This window comes from Meriones unguiculatus, chromosome 20 (genome assembly GCF_030254825.1).
Source record: "Meriones unguiculatus strain TT.TT164.6M chromosome 20, Bangor_MerUng_6.1, whole genome shotgun sequence".
In the NCBI taxonomy this organism is placed as follows: domain Eukaryota; kingdom Metazoa; phylum Chordata; class Mammalia; order Rodentia; family Muridae; genus Meriones; species Meriones unguiculatus.
The window spans coordinates 71398294-71416118 of record NC_083367.1 but is presented as its reverse complement, the minus strand read 5'-3'; the positions used below and the strand labels follow the sequence as shown (position 1 = coordinate 71416118).

General features: G+C 46.8%; 1 protein-coding gene across 4 annotated transcripts in view; it reads left to right on the top strand.

Moving 5' to 3' along the window:
- Sash1 (SAM and SH3 domain containing 1) overlaps positions 1 to 17825 on the top strand; it is a 165700-nt gene that overhangs the window by 128839 nt on the left and 19036 nt on the right. For 2 of the 4 annotated variants that reach the window (XM_060373698.1, XM_021664246.2), the window contains 5 exons: positions 3413 to 3545; positions 8736 to 9082; positions 13948 to 14022; positions 15532 to 15675; positions 17285 to 17420. In XM_060373698.1, coding sequence (XP_060229681.1) covers positions 3413 to 3545; positions 8736 to 9082; positions 13948 to 14022; positions 15532 to 15675; positions 17285 to 17420 — 835 coding nt within the window. Of the gene's footprint in view, positions 1 to 3412; positions 3546 to 8735; positions 9569 to 13947; positions 14023 to 15531; positions 15676 to 17284; positions 17421 to 17825 lie in introns of all 4 variants that reach the window. The other 2 variants (XM_060373697.1, XM_021664245.2) reach the window with 1 other exon arrangement.

Below are 17825 nucleotides of genomic sequence, written 5' to 3'. Positions count from 1 at the left end.
TTATGGAGGACGGTACTTAAAAAAATGCAATATTTATTTTCTGTTAGTAAGACTGTCTCAAAAATTATTTTAAAATTATATACTCATGGTTTTAATGATTCTTAATTTAAAAGATTCTCAAACTCCCTTTTATGGTAGTCAATTTCCTGAGAAAAAGGCATGATATACATATATATGTACTATACCATATGTATATTGTATACACACATACATGTCCTATACATACATTGTATAGTGCATACATGCATGTACTATTCAATATGTGTATAGTACACACACATGTGTGTGTGTGTATCATGCCGTGATGCTTTCAGTGTTGAGAAAGTAACACATGGTTACTTAAAAGGGGAATATACAGTGAAGAATTTACTACTCAGTTTAGAGACATGCAGTCACTGTGTCTTCATATGAAAACAGCCGCACAGAGTTCCTTAAAGGCAAATACCTCACAAGTCCCTTCCCTGGGACTCAGACCGACCCAGGAATTGACCCTCCCCAGCTGAAAAAAGTGCCTTGAGTCGCTGTGGAACTCGGCTCCCAGGGCGACGGCAGAGGAATCTTGTACTGAGAAGATAGCACACACGTGCATGTGTTTCTCCAGTGCCCTGCTGGGCCAGCCCACCCAGGTCCACACATGACACCACAGAGGAAGTCCCTAGTTGCCATGGCTTGAGATGTCAGCGGCCAACACCTCCAGAACCGCCACTGACTTAGGACAGTATAAGGTTCTCAAGAGCGCATGTGCTCCAGGAGTGGGGCGAACACGCGAAGGCAGTTAGGAAGTGCCTGGAATACGTTCCTTTCCACCACAGTGAGTCCAGGCAGAGGAAAGGAAGGTTCTGTGTGTGTGTTGGGGCAGGGAGCGGAGATGTTGGCTTTCAGCCTCGTGTCCTGGTGTGACTATTTTGATTTCTTCCTGGAAAGGCCACGCAAATGTACTTTTTCTATTTCTGTGCATGCTTTTTTGTAGAAGATTTTTGTTACCGATATCTGAGTTCTATTCCTTTTTATGCTTTCATATGCTCCCCTTCCCCCTCCCCAATAAACAGACCGCCACCAGCCACTACCAACGAAGTAGCTATGGAGCATATTTATATCACAGATTTTTATCTCACAATACAGCTTTCTATCTCCTAACTACAAACACTTGGTGCTTATTTCAACTTTGACTTGACTCTGGAATTTAGGATGTAAAGGTTACATACTAGCCTGCTTTTGTTTGTTTGTTTGTTTTGTTCTAATTTGGTATAAGGTTAATTCTTCCTTTTGAATTGCTGATACTCGAACAGTGTGTTGAAACATTTGCATGAATTCAGTGTGCTCTGACTTGCTGAGGTGCTCGTGACCCAGAATGAGGGTAACCAAGTTCTCATGCCCTCGCTGGCCACTCTGACCATTCCATTTCCTTACACGTCAACAATTCAACAAAGTAAAAATGAAATTTAAACCAGATGGTATCATTTTATATTTGGAGCTAAGCTTTCTTTTTCTTTCATTTTTTTTAATGTACATCTTTCAGCTAAGTCCAACCTTAATTATTCAACATAACCGCTTGTTTCCCTTACTGAGGTGGAGGGTGGGGTTCCCATTTTTCTTCTAGTTTGCCAAGTAAACAGTAGGCAACTTGTAAAAGGATTTGTTCATTTTATGTGCATTGGTGTTTTGTGTGTGTGTGTGTGTGTGTGTGTGTGTGTGTGTGTGTGTGTGTGAAGATGTCAGATCCCCTGGCACAGGAATCACAGACAGTTGTGAATTCCGTATGGGTGCTGGGAATTTAGCCTAGGTCCTCTGAAAGAGCAGTCAGTGCTCCTAACTGCAAGCCACCTCTTGAGCCATCTCCCCAGCCTGACAGAAGGCAACTTTAACTGTGAGTCTGCAGGCTGTGTTTTCACAGGAATTTAAGAGAAGTTGGACATAAATATTGGTTCATTTCACAGACAGGAAGACTGAGGACTATTCCAGTCGGATGGTTTGCTGAGGGGTATGTTCTAACTAAATTAGTGGGTAAATTGTTTGCATGGTCAGACAGGAAGAAAGTACAGTGGCCCCATGTTGTGACCTCCAAGGAAAATGGATCAAGTTTATCCAGAAGAGAGTACTGTATCTCACCGAGAAAAATGTCTCTGCCTTCCCAGCATGCACCATTTCTAAGTAATCTATATGATCTCTACCCCTCTTCTTTGTGCTATTCTCTTATTTACCTACTTTATTGCCTATAAAATTGAGGTTAGGGAGAGCTTTTCTTGAGGAAAAGTTCCCCTCGTTGGTCTCAGATTGAGATGGTGTTTGTTTTTGTTTTGTTGGGGAGGGGTGGTTGAGTCATCTCTCTCCCTGAGAGTTGCACTGAGGGCAGAGGGGATGCTCAGGATGTGCAGGATTAGCCAGACCTCGTCCCTGACTACCGGCTGGGTATTTTGACGCTCTGGGGTTCCCGAAAGGCCCAAGCACCCGGCCTGGTGCTGCAGCACGCAACAGGCTGCTCCAGTGGGAAGCGTCCTTTGCTTTTTCACATTTTGAACAGATACAGCAGAGGAAGCTGCATACTGAGTGTTGGAATGGACTTGGAAATGAAGCCCTCGCTCTGGTCACAAGGAAAGGATTGTTTTTAGCTTGGGTCCTTGCTATGGAGAGAGATTTTTTTTCACCCTCTGTGATGTTTGATACTTGAGGGAGAACAGCTGGGCCAGAGCACACTTGAACTGCTGCACAGTGGATTGGGATGCTGGGGAATATGGACTGTACTGTATGGCTGTAAAGGTCAGCTTTTTCCCTTGTCTCTTTGGAGGAATGTGGGGCTGTCCTCAACCTTGCCTCATGAGCGCTCAGAAGGAGCTGGGGGGGGGGTGAAGGGATGGTGGGGATGTGGCTAGCAGTTCCAACTGATAGGATAGAAGGGCTTGCTTTCTTTCTTTTTCATTACTTCCCCTTTTCTGCCTGCTGGTTTTGATTTTTTTTTTTTTTTTTTGGTGGGGGAAGGGGTGCTGGAAAAAGTCAACAAAATTTTGGTTTGGAGAAGTGGTTGATGACCATGTTCAACAGCCAGTCCCAATGGGCCAGCCAGAGGAGAGCCTGGCCCAAACCGCAGCAGTGTAACTGGAATTCCAGGGCCAGCTTGGGGAGAGAGTCCTGCTGGACTCTGCTTGAAAGACTCGGGGAGTGGAATGACGGGTCGGACTCCCCCATGGTAGTCAAGGACGAAGATATATACATTGTCGTTAGGATTGACACTCTGCTGAATTAGACCACGAGGGTACGAGGGTCTTTGTAAACCTGTTGGGTAGATTTGTTGATGTCCCAAGTTTGGCAGAGGAGCTTCGGGTATCTGGCCTTGGCTGAGAGGCCAGCTACGCCAGCTGGGGGGCACGACTCTGGAGCAATTAACTGATTAACTGTCCCTCTGTTTCTTTGCCAGTCAAGAGAACAATCGGATGATGAGACCGAGGAGTCGGTGAAGTTTAAGAGGTTACACAAGCTGGTAAACTCCACTCGAAGAGTCAGAAAGAAACTAATTAGGGTGGAAGAAATGAAAAAGCCCAGCACGGAAGGTAAAAATGAAAGGGATGGGGGAGAGGAGGCAAACCTCACGTTGGTTCTTTCAAAAGAAATCACGTGCGGCCAGATTTTCAGTAGAAACAGAATATGATTTCAAGTAGGAAATGAGTCGAGTTCTGGCTGAGGCCGGCAGTTGTCTGAGTGCCAGCAGGCGACGGGCAGAGTACTTGGAATGAAAGATCCTGGTGTCAAGCAATTGGGGCACTTAGAATTCAAATGTGACAGAGATGAGACATGGCTAGGACCTCATGATATCAAGTCTGAAGGTTCGGTGGGGCTTTAATTGAGAGCTCATGCTGCTATATATATATAAGTCCTATGAGTTCTCTGCATAAACCTTCCTTCCAAAGAGGACTGGAGTTTGTAGTGCAGTGACTCCCGTGCAAAGCTGACACAGAGTGCACCCTAATTGCAAAGCCACCTGACAATCAAGGCACTTAATATCCTTTCAAAGCCTCGGGGCTGCTTTGTTCTTCCAGTAAACAATCCCAAGTCTCTATTCCAAAGGGGCTTCGAGGGGGCTCTTTAAGAGCTCACTGGGAAGATGAAACAGTAATGGGAACAGAGACATCAACCGGGGTCATTACAATGGATAGCAACCTTTGAATTAAAGTTATGATGGTTTAATTTGTGACCTGATTCGTTTTCATATATAGTAAGATGCGTACACAGTATAAAAGCCTACCCCTGAAGATCAAACCTTGATATTCCTAAGCATAGTGCGTACGCCCTCGAGGCCTCTAACCCAGCAAACCTTGGCCTGAGAGGGGAGTGCTGAGGGCCGTGTGACACTCTGTCTCAACCCCACTTGGCCGTGAGATTTTTCTTTTTTATAAAATGATAGTAAATTGGAAAAAATATTGGAACGGCTTTAATAAGAAAAGTATTACTTGTTAAAATATCATGTCTATGTTATAAAGAATATCAAAAATTTTAACATGTGGTTTTTAGAATTAATATTTTTATTGTAAAGGCCTTTTTGATTTCTGTAAATAAAACCAAGTTCTACACAGGAAACTCAATTTTCTCTTATTTTCAGAGATAAGGGTTTCTTGTTATTATTGATGCTTTCTAATTCAGTCTATTTGTTTAATTCTTTAGGACAAAATGGAAGATGCTTGTAGCTGTGAAAGAAAGGGAAGGGAAAGTGGGGGGGTGGCAAGAGAAATGTAAGCTTGATGGATAACTTCATAAATGTGAACCTACGTTTAATTTGGGGGTTGGATATCAGTGTCCCTTAGTGTGGTAATTCTGTTAACAGTGTATTGTAATGTTGGTTTCCATGTGGATGTTTTAATAACTGTCGGCCAAAGTTTCCACTGTGCAGACTCTATGGAGTCTTCCTCACAAAATGGCAGGTCTTACTGAAGTGCGAATGTAGGGTGGAAGGTGGTACTTTTGCAGAGAACCATGGAGGATGCCAGCACTCAGCCCTGAGCTGAATGCTGAGACCTCACGAATATGCGGAAATCCAGCCTCAGCTGTGAGGAACACAACGTGGGGCTTGTCCATCAGGGAGATGAAATGAGAGACGCGGGGAGCCGGGGAGGCTGTGGCCTTTATGCCGGCGTGGTATTTCATACATGTTGAGAGACCCAGGCTTGCCAGTGTATCAGCTTGAACTGTGTTGGGGGAGGGGGTGGAAGGCAACTGAAGGTCAGAAGTAGTCACCTTAGGTCAGGTTTGGTGGACTTCTACTTGTGAATTCCTCTGAGTGTGGAATGGGCCTCACAGATGGGCTGAATGAATCCAAGCTGCAAGCTTTGCTCCAGTGTATGATGAGCTGGGAAGGGCCATTGACCGTCTCATTCATGTCATCTAAAGGATGACTTCAGTTCATGTGTGTGTGTGTGTGTGTGTGTGTGTGGTGGGGGTACGTGTGTACATGTATGTGTGAGTGTATGCGTGTGTGTACGTGTGTGGTGGAGGTGCATGTGTGTGTGTTTGTGTGTGTGTGGTGGGCCTGTGAGCATGACTCAGAGTGTCTGCCTCCAGGCTCCATGTGACCAGGCTGTCTGAGGTTCCTATTGGCAGAAACAGGCTACTTTGACGTGTCTCTCTCCCCCAGTGCCCTTGGACTTAGAGATTTAATCAAGTCCCTGACGCCTGCACGCCTCTGCCCGTCGTAAGGCAAATAACCCTTTACGGAGATGCATTCTGCATACGAGGCACTTCTCCTGCACACTTGAGAATTGATGCTCCCTTTTAATATGCCATCTCTAGAATACCCGCCAGAGGCAGGCACTTACTCATTTCACCAGTGAGAGATAAAGAGGCCAGGGACTGTCCCCAAGGTCACTCAGCCAGCCAGACGGCACTCCTCGGGGTGCCCTGCCCTCTCTGGACATCCTAGTGGCTTTAGAGTTCTCCACCTGCTCCTCCCCTCCTGCCCCGACGTTGCAGGTCTATCCTGACATGAGAGCCCTACACAGATTAAACACAGGCCGTGTTTGTGCCTGTCGTCACCCACTTCTGTGGGCGCGCCCCTCCCCCACAGCGCATCCGCCCTTCTAAGCCAATACAGAACTGTCAGCATCTCTGGTGCCTTTTAGCAGATGAAGAAGCTTCAAGTATCTATTAACTTGGCACTTACAATAACTGTTTTAGGGCATTAGATAGGTAGGTGTTGTGACAGAGGAAGCTCGGAGAGAGACGCGGATGCCCAGGGTCCTGGACCTGTGGCTGACGGCCAGCTGTAGCCTTGCAGCAGGTGGCCCACATCTTCATGTGGCGCCTTTCCTCGGGGTTCTGATCTCAGCTGCATTGACGTAAAGGTCCTTGTGAAGCAGGTTACATGGGGAGGGGGTGGTGGTGGTGAGGTTTGTCTCCACTCCTGCAGGGCAAAGCTGTTCCTTTTGATCGGAAGTGGCCAGGAGAAGAATGCTCTGTCCAGGGACCTCAGGTCAGGGCTGGGCTTCTCAGCTGCCGCTCAGACATGGACAGTAAAGCTCACGCTGCATGTGCCGCTCACAAAGGCTGACACAGCCTCTTTGGAGGCATTTCCCTGTTCCCCTCAAAGCTCCTTTCTAGGCCCTGCTTTTCCTGGCTAAGGCCGCACATGTCTCAAACATGTGTGTCGCAGCTAGCGCCAGGCCCTGTTGTGACAGAGGTGTTTAAACTGCTGATGACTGTCCTGAAAGCACTCCAGAAGATTTTCAGACTTCTGATGAGTGACAGGTACTTAGAGGAGCGGACAGGAACCCTGCAGGACTCCAGAGTTGCTTAGACTTGTCATGGATTTGCTCCACTTGGTGGGCTTCATGAAGCCTTGTTTATTCACTGCTGGGATGGCCTCTGCCACCAGGCCGGGCTTCTGATGCCAGGCCGGGCCTCTGCCTCCAGGCTGGGCCTCTGCCTCCAGGTTGGGCCTCTGCCTCCAGGCTGGGCTTCTGCCACCAGGCTGGGCCTCTGCCTCCAGGCTGGGCCTCCAGTCATAGCTCAGTTGCTTCCTCCTGGAAGCGGAGAACAACCTTTAGAAGTTGCTATATTTACCTGGGGAAACCGCTGGCCTCCATATATCTGGAACAGGAAGCAGTCCTATTTGTGCAGTGTCTGTGGTCTGGCTAGATCCTGTTCAACCCTGGACGTTGCTGTAAACTCTCCCAAAAGATCCTCAAACCGTTCTTTAGTGAGCCTGGGACCTGGCATGATCTTGAGTTCTCCTTCCTCACCCTTTCTCTCTTTGCTGCCCCTCATTTCTGCACATGAATGTGGGGTTGGGCTAAGGTGGGATTTCATAGAGGATTTCCATAACCAATGTCCATCAATTAGAAAAGGTAGCCATTTTTAGAATCTTTTTAAATGGGTGCTATTTTTATTACCTTCCCCTCTCCCTTTCTCCCTGACACTTAACCACGCATTGGCATCTTTGGCCCAGCTGGTATATACGGTGTTGTCCTTCTGTTCTGGGGAACTTTGTATTTTTCCCTTGTCCCTTTTCAGCTGGTGGAAAGCTTCAAGGCTTCAGTGTTTCCTTATAATTAAGGGATGCAGCCAGTTGGGATCACTACGCCCACAGCTTGACCTACTTCCTCCCTCACATCTGTTCACATAACACATGCAGAAAAGAACTCGGCTGTCCTGCCAACACAGCCAGGCCTTTCCACTGGGCTCCAGAGGGCTTGGCTCGCTACCTGGCCCCAGAGAGAGCTTCAGGGCCTGAAGCCTGAGCCCAAGTGGAACGCTTAGTGAGCTGCCTGCGTGTCAGGGCCCTTAAATGCCCTTGCTGCTGCCTCTGGGGCTGGGTGATGGGACTCTCGGGCTGTGATCACGCGGCCTTTTGTATTTGGCCAGTCAACTGGAGACCAGTTGTCAATCACATTTGCAAGTATAACCCTTTATGGTGTTTCTTCCCCACCCAAACTCTCTTGGAGATTTAATCACTTAAGTGACATATGTACCAATAAAAAAATTCATTGTCTGCCACATGGCATTCATCACACTCTAACTGTAAAAGCCAGTAGAGCCAATGTAAAGAAGGGCCTCTCAGGGCGGGGAAGATGGATCTAGCTTCTGAGGACTGCACTTACAAACCAGGGTGGCGATTATCTGAAAATGCTGACGTATATCATAATGGCGGGCCTTGGTTTTGTCAATGGCATTTTTTAAAAAATAAGTCAAGGGAGATATTGGTCTACAAGATAGCACACATCCCCACCCCTAGTTTTGTAGTGCTGGGTTTGGGTGTAAAGCTTCATAGATGCTGAGGCTGGACAAGTCCTCTTTACCTTTCCATCCCCCTTCTGTTTTGGTTTTTGGCATCGGAGTCTCAGATGGCTTAGGCTGGCCTTGACCTCTGTATTTGGCAGGGGATGACACTGGACTTCCGATTGGCCTCCAGAGTGCTGGGCTTATAGCCACGAGTACTAACACCAGCAAGCTTTCGTTTTGAGTCTCCTAAGGTGACCAGGTTGATCTTGAACTTGGCATCCTCTGTCTTCCCAGTAGCTGGGTTACAGACCTGGGCCACCAGGCCTGGCACCTTACAGATGTTTAGTGTAGCTCCCTTGAAACCACACAAGGCAGTTTGGTGGCCTTCTTTGTTGCATGAGCGTTAACAATCGAGTCATGTTCATGAAGAAGATTGTAGTGTGGACAGGGAGAACATTAACCATGTGAGCTAACATGTTTTGCACGTGTAGACAAAGGTCTTCGGGACAGTCATTCTGTCAATTGCATTCCAGGTGGAGAGGAACATGTGTTTGGGAATTCACCAGTCCTGGATGAAAGATCTGCGCTCTACTCCGGAGTGCACAAAAAGCCATTTTTCTATGATGGCTCTCCTGAGAAACCTCCAGAAGATGATTCAGACTCCCTCACCCCATCTCCGTCATCCAGCAGCCTGGATACCTGGGGAGCTGGCCGGAAGTTGGTCAAAACCTTCAGCAAGGGAGAGAGCCGGGGCCTGATTAAGCCCCCTAAGAAGATGGGGACATTCTTCTCGTATCCAGAAGAAGAAAAGGCCCAGAAAGTGTCCCGCTCCCTCACCGAGGGGGAAATGAAGAAAGGCCTTGGGTCTCTGAGTCACGGGGTAAGTACCGATGGAGTTTTCTTCTATGATAACCATCGGCGCAGGCACCACTTTCTGGTGTCCCTGGAGGAGGTTCAGAGTATCCGTAAACAAATCCGCTTGAAGAAAACGGATGCTAATTACTCCTGTTCCAGAACTTTTCTCTGCCAGCGTCCCTCCAGAAAAGGAGTGAATGGCACCACCTGTGACCTGCTGCCCCGGCCAAAACCCAAGGGGGGCGGCAGCTGTGGCTTCCCTGGCAGGAGGGGCCGGGGGCGCACCTCGGTCAGCGAGTTCAATATCACCTACGTGGTGGAGCGGAGTCTCTACAGCCATCTGAACCTGACCCAGCTCGTGCGTCCTGCCTCAGAAAGGACGCTGAGCAAGGCCGAGAAGCAGGACCTGAGGCGGTGCTTGCTGGAGGAGGATGAGGAGGCAAAGAGGAAGTGGGCTGCCACGGTGGACCGCTGTACTAAAAGGGTTCTCTTGAGAATCCACCAGAAGTCCGTGAGTCGCCAGGATGGCCGTGAGGAAGGCCTTGTCATTTCTGTGATGTGCAGTCAAGTGTTATGGCCTCTCTTCTTACAAAGCTGCCTACCTTTCTTCGACTCATCACTTCGGGGTCCATTCCACTGTCACCCTCCGATCTCTCGCCCTTCTTTCTGTTCTAGTGCCCTTTTCCTTATTCCCATCTGCCCTCTGGCCAACTGAAGCTGTAAGATTTTTAACTGAAACTAAACTTTGAAGGTGGTCTTCCAGGGTACGGGCTCTGGATAACTTATAAAAGTGGCTGTCTTTGTGCCCAGCCATCTCCTCACTTGACCTCAAAGAAGCTGATTCAGAGCAGAAGGACATTAAACCCTGACAGAAATGTGGTGTTTTGTTTTTTGTTTTTGTTTTTGTTTTTTTTAATTAATGAAAACAATAGGAACGAACTGACAGAAAGTCCACCATCACCATTTTCAAGTGCATTTCTTTGATAAGTAGAATCCGCCAGAAAGTTCTTATACCTAAGAGAAGGGGGGGGAGTCATTTAAAGCCCTTTTGTTTTAATTAAACTAATTCAATATTTTTACCATTTTGAACAGAGGGAATTAGCATGCAGCAGTGTCCTCAGCGGCCACACAGGTTCTTGTGTACAGCAGAGTGCTTGCTTATGTGATAACTTATATAAATGATTTGTTTTCCAGTTTTCATATTGAAGCCTAGTTCAGCTTTTCTTTCAGAGAGTGACTTAGTTCGAATTTGAAAGTATAGAAACCCCCCTGGAATTCCCACCTAACTTGGAGTTTGCACAATGGCCCATGTGAAAGGGGACAGAGCGAGGCAAAGCTGGCGCTGCCGGGCCCTGGCACCTTGCTTAATCCTCGGGGCTGCTGGCCCGGAGCCCCTTGAGAGGTCTGAAAGAGCCTCTAGAGAAGAATGGGCTTCCACAGTCGCTTTTCCCAGGGCTCCTTCACGTTCATGAATAGGATGTTCTTGTCCAGAGCTGGATAACTGTAATTTAAATTCATGCAACCAAGTTCTGCTTTTGTGAAAACGAAGACGGATTGGCCACTGCCATCCTTCAGTTGACCTCCTCTCTTCTCAGAGGATCTTTGGGTCTTTCCTCGCTTTCGGGTTTTGAAAATATTCCCATGTGTGTCGACTTCCGTCCTAGATTTTATTTTCTGTCTTTTCCCACTCTGCTGAGCCTTACGACACTTTATGTTCTCAGTCTGCTGAGCAAACTTCCCTTCTATGTCTCTCTGTGTCTCAACAACGGTGCGTTCATCTTTCTGGTTTGTTTTGCTTAAATATCAGAATTTTCTTTGTCATCCATTCAGTCTCTAGTGTGCTCTGGCCTCCATCTCTTTTGTAAAACACTGGTCCTGGTATCGGAGTTAAGGCCAGTTCACCTGCCAGCTGGCCTCCAGACATCACTAATGATGGTGATATGAGCTGAATACTTTTAATATGCCAACAGCTGAAACTGGTACTGGGCACTTTTAATACTTACTAAATAACATGTTCAGGGTTAACTCAGAAATCTGTGCAAAGCTGTTCTTGTAAGTACCATTGTAGAATTAGAAAAAAAATTTCTCATTATTCAGAAACTATAGGCTAAAGTCAGTGTTTTAACAGAAAGAGACAGGTATTCTCTGGATTGGCTTTCTTATTTTATACTGGGCCTCGTGCATGAAGTAAGTGCTCTCCCACTAGGCCATGGCCTCGCGCATGCTAAGTAGGGTTCTGCTCTGGGCCACACCCTCTTATTTCCTTACAGCTTTCACACTTCCTTCACTTGACCCCAAAGTGCACAGTTTGCTTTGGTCTTCAACCTTGATCTTTTTGTCCTTCAGAGATGCCATACTTGCTTGACTGAACCTCAGGGAAATGATAACGCTTTGAATTCACTTTGAAAACAGCCACATGTCTTGCTTTTAATTTTTATTCATTCAGTTTTGATTTTTTTTTGTTACCGTTTCAGAATACAGACATGCATGACATTTTGGAATCTTGTCCTCCTTTAAATTCAACCCTCCTCCAGACATGTTCTCAACTGCATGCCCATCCCATTGACCCACTATCCTCATCCCAAGCCTCAGTCAAAAATGTTTTTTGAATTATCTGCACAAGCGATGAATGAGCTAAAAAATATTTTGCTTATACTTTGTTTCTGTAGATCACCAGGGTTTAAAGACTGTTTTCTTTATACACACACACACACACACACACACACACACACACACAAATGTGTGTAAACTGCTTTCCCCCCTGAAGGAGCGCTGCTTTGAGAACCGGTGATCTCAGGGAAGCGAGGCCTTCCTCCATGCAGTGCTCCTGGTTAGCCCACGGCTGATGGAGAAGAATCTGTTCCAGATATCTTAGCACTTCTCCCGGGGAAATTTTAGCTGAGGATTCTGAAAACTGGTCCCGTTCTTCAAGCCCTTTATTTTAGGGCATAAATGCATACAGCAGGCGCATGAAAACCTAAACAAGCTTCTAATTTATTGCAGTCATTGTTTCCACATAAATTCCTCGTGAGTTATTTCATATGCATCAGAGAAAGCATGCTGGGCCCCAGTGTTGCAGGAGATGTCATTTAAAGCAGGGACGTGCAAAAGCCATACAGTGATCAGACATCTGGGCGCCACCCTGTGTCTGTGAGGCCCTGAGTCACAGGAAAGGAACTAGAATAAAGTCCCTGCCTTTGCAAAACTGAGAAAATGCATTTGGCACCGTAAGCTATTCGGGAAAGTTAAAGTTAAAAAGTTTGCCTTGAGGGGTGGCCATAGTATCGTTTCCCAGTTAGGTGGGCTGGCGATTGGTTTTCTTTAGGCAGTCCTCCTCTTTTTATAGCCTGGACACAAAGCTGGTTGGCTGTAAAGAAAGCAAGCCTGCCTGCTGATAGTCTCAGACTGAGGAGCTCCACTGGAAAGGGAGAAAGGAGTGGTTATTGGAAACAACAGTGTTCCTGAGAGGTGCCTGGCTCTAGATGCCCTTCTTTCCTGCCCCTCTCGTGTGCCACAAGCGCCCCCACCCCAAGTGGTCTGTTCCCGAATGCTTTGATTCCCTATTTAACTCCCAGATTATAAATCCCCAGATGCAGTCCCAAGCCCCTCGTTTGCACGTTTATAGTCTTGAGGAAGCCTGACCTGTAGTGTAATAATCAAAATGGGCTTCCACCCTCTCGGGGGGAACCAGAGTGAGACCCCAGAGAATGAACGAATCTCCAGAGGATCTGCAGTATGAGCAGCAGCGTGCTGAGGCCAAACGTGTGATGGAAATAGTATCACAATGCAGACCCCTAAGGCCAGCAAGTTTTAGCACGAGCTGTGCTCACACACAAGCAGGGAGCAGAGTCAGAAGCTGAATCTATGTGCAGTGGTAAAAGCCTGCTCATTTCCTCCCAGGCCATGTCTGCTTTCTTGACGCAGTACATTAATGCGTTCCCAGACTGTGTCTGCTTTCAGTAGATTGATAGACGTCTGAAGTACATCTGACTGAAGGAAGCAGTGTTTATTGTGTATTCCGCTTTTCTGTTCAGTTCCTCTATTTTTGGCTATCACATGGTCTACGCAGCAGGTAGCACTAAGCATTTAAACCCAAAGCTGCTCTTCAAGTTTTCTTATCAACTGCTTTTAAAACAATACTTACAACAAAAATTAAAATGCTTCGGCAAGAGGAGACAGCCATCAACATAGAGTGATTTTTTTTTATTATTTTTTATTTTTATTTTTTTGCTACAAAAACAAGAGAAATGGTACACGTTCCAGAAACAGAATATCGTGGAAATATGAGTAGTTTCATAAAACTTGAAACCAACTTAAAAGTACAATTAACTTTTCATCCATTTTGATAACAGTATTTTTCCTACTGAAAGTGGAATGTGTGGTCACCGACAGATACTCAGCCCTCCCCCCGTAAATGTCAGAAAAGGGATTATAATTAATTAAGTTGAGCAGTTAGATGGGAAATTTATCAGCATTTTGGGCCAGGATTTGGGGGATGGATGTAAACGTAGCCTCCTTTCCCCTCCTCGGAGCTTTAAAACTAAACAAGACCAAAGTCGCTGGGAAAGGCCATCTGTCCTTGGCTGCGCCCAGGACTCCCCGGACCACGAATGGCGAGAGGACATCTCTGCACCACGTTTATGGAGGTTTATTTATTATTTATTTAGAGTTTTGCATGTTGAGGGACGTTTAGACCCAGTGAACATACCTAAGAAGGTCTCCTGTGACACAAATCACGCTTTTCCTCCTCATGTCTCATATCCTACTTCCATCCTGTACGTGTATTTGTGACTCAGAGGTGTTTTGCACAGGGCACATGTGCCATTGGGTTGACTGTGGCTGCCACCTCAGCGTAACTGGATCATTTCCACCCTCCCCCTTGTTCCACAGAGAACTTGCAGTTTTGGTGGATTCGACCTGACAAATCGTTCTCTGCATGTTGGCAGTAATAATTCCGACCCTCTGGTGAGTAGAGGCCGTGGAGAAACGCTGTGGGTGTGGGCTGCAGTGACCTGGGTGCCAAGAATTCTTAGTGTCACTGGCTTTGCTCGGTGCCTCCAAACTCTCCTTGCAAAGAAGAGGTTCTAGTATTCCGCATGGAGTGGCTGATGGCCACCTGTGCCTCCCATCCCCTTAGAGGAGCACTGTTCTTCTCGGTTTCTCGAGACAGGGCTTCTCTGTGTACCCTGGCTGTCCTGGACTCGCTTTGTAGACCGGGCTGGCTTTGAACTCACAGAGATACGCCTGCCTCTGCCCCCCAGAGTGCCGGGATCACAGGCGTGTGCTGCCGTGCTTGGCTGAATCACTGTTCTTCAGTGCCTTTTCTCCAGTCTTTTAAAGTCACACACACAGATGATTTTGTCTCCTGTGGCCTCAGTCCTGTGTCTTTGAACATTCCCTTCACACTAGACTCAGTTGTGCATACGGGGTATGACCTGATCAAACCCTGTGATGTGGATATCGTTGAGCAGCCTTACAGGGTCATGTCACGGGCCTCCAGGGACTGCATTAACTTTAGGTCTGTCTCTTGTGAGGTGTCTCAGTGTCAGAGTAAGCCAGGGCCCTGGTTACCAAGGTTAATGTCCCCTCAGACATGCTTTTGGTCATGGTCAAGGCCCAGGCCACTGTGGTAGTGCTTAAAGTTCCCTAAAATTTAGGCCCTAAAAGGAATAGGTAAGCTTTCCATGGTTTTGCTCGTCCCTGAAGTCGTTTGCCTTGAAACTAGAAAATGAAGATTTCGTGCTTTATAGTTGTTATGGTCTCATGTCAGCTAAAATACACATCTGTGAGGTATGGAGTGTTACAGGATTTCCTGCTAGAGTTCAGCTGTTTTATTTGGGTATCAAATTTTATCGATTCATAAGCCAATAATTTTATGTTGTCTATTGTCTTTAAAATGACAAGAGCCCCCCACTCCCACCCATCCTTTCTTGGGAATGTTTGTTTGTTTGTTTGTTTGTTTTAATGTAAAATAGAATGGGGGATGGCCACAGTCTAGCTTGTTTAGGGAAGGAAATTGTGCGTTTGGGAGTTGGCCACATGAGGGTTCTATATAGTTTGCTGCTCTTCCGATGCCCACCTTCTGTGTAAGGTGAGCCAGTACGAGGTCCCCCTCGGCTGGGGTCACCTGAATCTTGGTTCCTCTAAATCATTCTTCACTAATGAAATGCAGGCCCCTCCAATGGTTTTAAGTGGGGGGAAAAAACATAATTAGGGAAGCATGTACTAAGATTAAGTAAAATAAGAAGTGCCCCAAGCCCCAGTATAAACAGACAAACAAAATACCTCCTCTCAGTAGGTTTTAATTTCTAATCGCAAAGATAAATAACAGCCTCGAGTTAACAGAAGAAAAATGTGAAGATCCTGGGGAATGCTAATATTTTTCTGAGGTTGCGGACATTAGTGGTTTGAGTAATGGAACCGGTTTCTAGCCTTATCTCCTAGGGCTAATGGTATTTATGCTCTGTCTCGCAGAGTAAAGAGGGAGATTTTGTGTACAAAGAAGTAATCAAATCGCCCACTGCCTCGCGCATCTCTCTGGGGAAAAAGGTGAAGTCGGTGAAAGAGACCATGAGGAAGCGGATGTCGAAGAAGTACAGCAGCCCTGTCTCAGAGCAGGTGCGTGGCCGTCTGGCTGGGCTCTGTTAGCAGTTACAGTAGTACAGACACTGTGCTGATGTAAAACATAGGCCGTGTGACTTCTCTGGTCGCTGCATTAAAATATAAGATAAAGGTAACTTCAGGGAACGAGGGAGGGAGGGCAGACTTACGTTAGCTCACAGTTTCAAGATATGGTACAGCACAGTGGCCAAGGAGCGGACTGAGTCAGCTGCAGACATTGTCAGCGTGAGCAGCGGTAGATGGAGATGCAAGCCGCTGCTCGCCCTCTCCTTTCTGTGCAGCCGGGGACCCCAGCCCACGGATGAGACCACCCACAAGCAGGGTTCGTCTTCCGTCTTCAACTAGTCTATTCTAAACCACCACAGACAGGCCTACAGATTCATTTCCGCGCTGGTTCTAAGTCCTGTCAGCTGACGGCTGAGATGAACCCTCACTGCAGCCCCTCACCCCTCCCCTTTTGGAGGGAAGGAGGCCACATTAAAAAGGAATAATAATAAGAGTCTCAGTGCAGTGAGCACCATAGAATAAAGCTGGTGATTCATTTAAGCACAAGGGGGAGGGCGAGGTCTTTTTCTAAAACGTTAGTAATTGTTTGTCCTGAGGTGCCAGAGAAGCTGCAGAGCTGGAGAGATTGCTCAGAGCAATGGCCGCTCACGGGAAGGACTCGGGTGTGACTCCCAGCACCCTCGGGGTGTTCACAACAGCATGTGACTCCAGTGTCAGGCATCCAGTGCCCTCTTCTAGCCTCTGCAGGCCCCGGGCACATGTGTGGCATGCACACGAAACACTCACACACCAAAAATGAGAATAAGTGAATCTTTTTTCCTCGAGTGTCTTTTCAGATGAAGGATATATTGTTCTAGAAGCAGGTCTGGAGAGGAATTTTACAGTGTTTCCCGGCTACTAGATTGCATAGTCACGTGGGCTTTTATATGGAGAGAGTAGAAGCTGTCTCACTCACTGGCATTCTGTGTCATCACTGGGATAACTGATGTCTCGCCCTGGTTCTGTGTATAAGAGCTTTCCTCACTAGAAACGTCTCCAGTTTCTGTCTTAGTTGCACAGGTGCAGGAAGGACACCTGGAGGGCTGAACTTTGACGTCCTTTTGGCCTTCAATTTCAAAACCTTCTCCTCTGGCCCCTTTATGGTATTCGTTTTGCAGCCTGTTAAAATACCTATGACATGAGCTGACAGCCTGCTTGAAATGTGTAAGGAATGCTGGCCAATAAAACCAGCTGGAGCAGCAGGCATTTCCGCTCAGCTGCTGCCCCCTGGTGGCCAGTCACCAGCATCCTCTTCCAGTCATTCTCAACGACTTATGTAAACAGAAGCAATCTAGTCAGCTGTTTGTAAGAACTACACTTTTTCTTAGTGTAAATGTTTTCCAGGGTTTTTCCCCACATTTTTAAGAATACCTGTTTGAACTTGAAAAACAATTTGGGGGTTCTTAGTAAACAGTACTACGGGTTTAGGCTTATTCAAAGGGGGAATATTGTACGTAGGATCAGGCATACGCATAAACATCCACTGGGCTGGTAAAGTTGAGGACCAAATCACGGAGTTTTCTAAAGCTCAGGAAGCTCAGTTGTACCGAATCTATTTCAGGACTCGGGCCTTGATGGAATGCCTGGCTCCCCCGCCTCAGTAAAGCCTGACTCTGAACACGCAGACAAGCCCAAGCTCAAAGCCGGAGGCTCTGTAGAAAGCCTTCGGAGTTCTCTGAGTGGCCAGAGCTCAATGAGTAAGTATCATTTGTAATGTGTCATGACTTCTGTCTGGAGTTAGAGTCACACATTCATTTGAGCCTCAAATTAAGGCTAGTTAAAGATGAGGAAGGCCAAGTACCTACCTTCTGGGCACTATTCTATGTTTACCCAACCATGGTGCAAAAGAGAAATATTTAGGTGGCTGGAGAGGTGGCTCAGCGGTTAAGAGCACTGTCTGCTCTTCCAGAGGTCCTGAGTTCAGTTCCCAGCACCCACATGGTGGCTCACAACTGTCTATAATGAGATCTGTGCCCTCTTCTGGCATGAAGGTGCCTGCAGATAGAGCACTTATATACATAAGATAAATAAATTAATTTAAAAAGAAGAGGAATGTTTAATTTTGATTAGTGAAGACAGGAAATGTATCTCTGAGGAAGAGC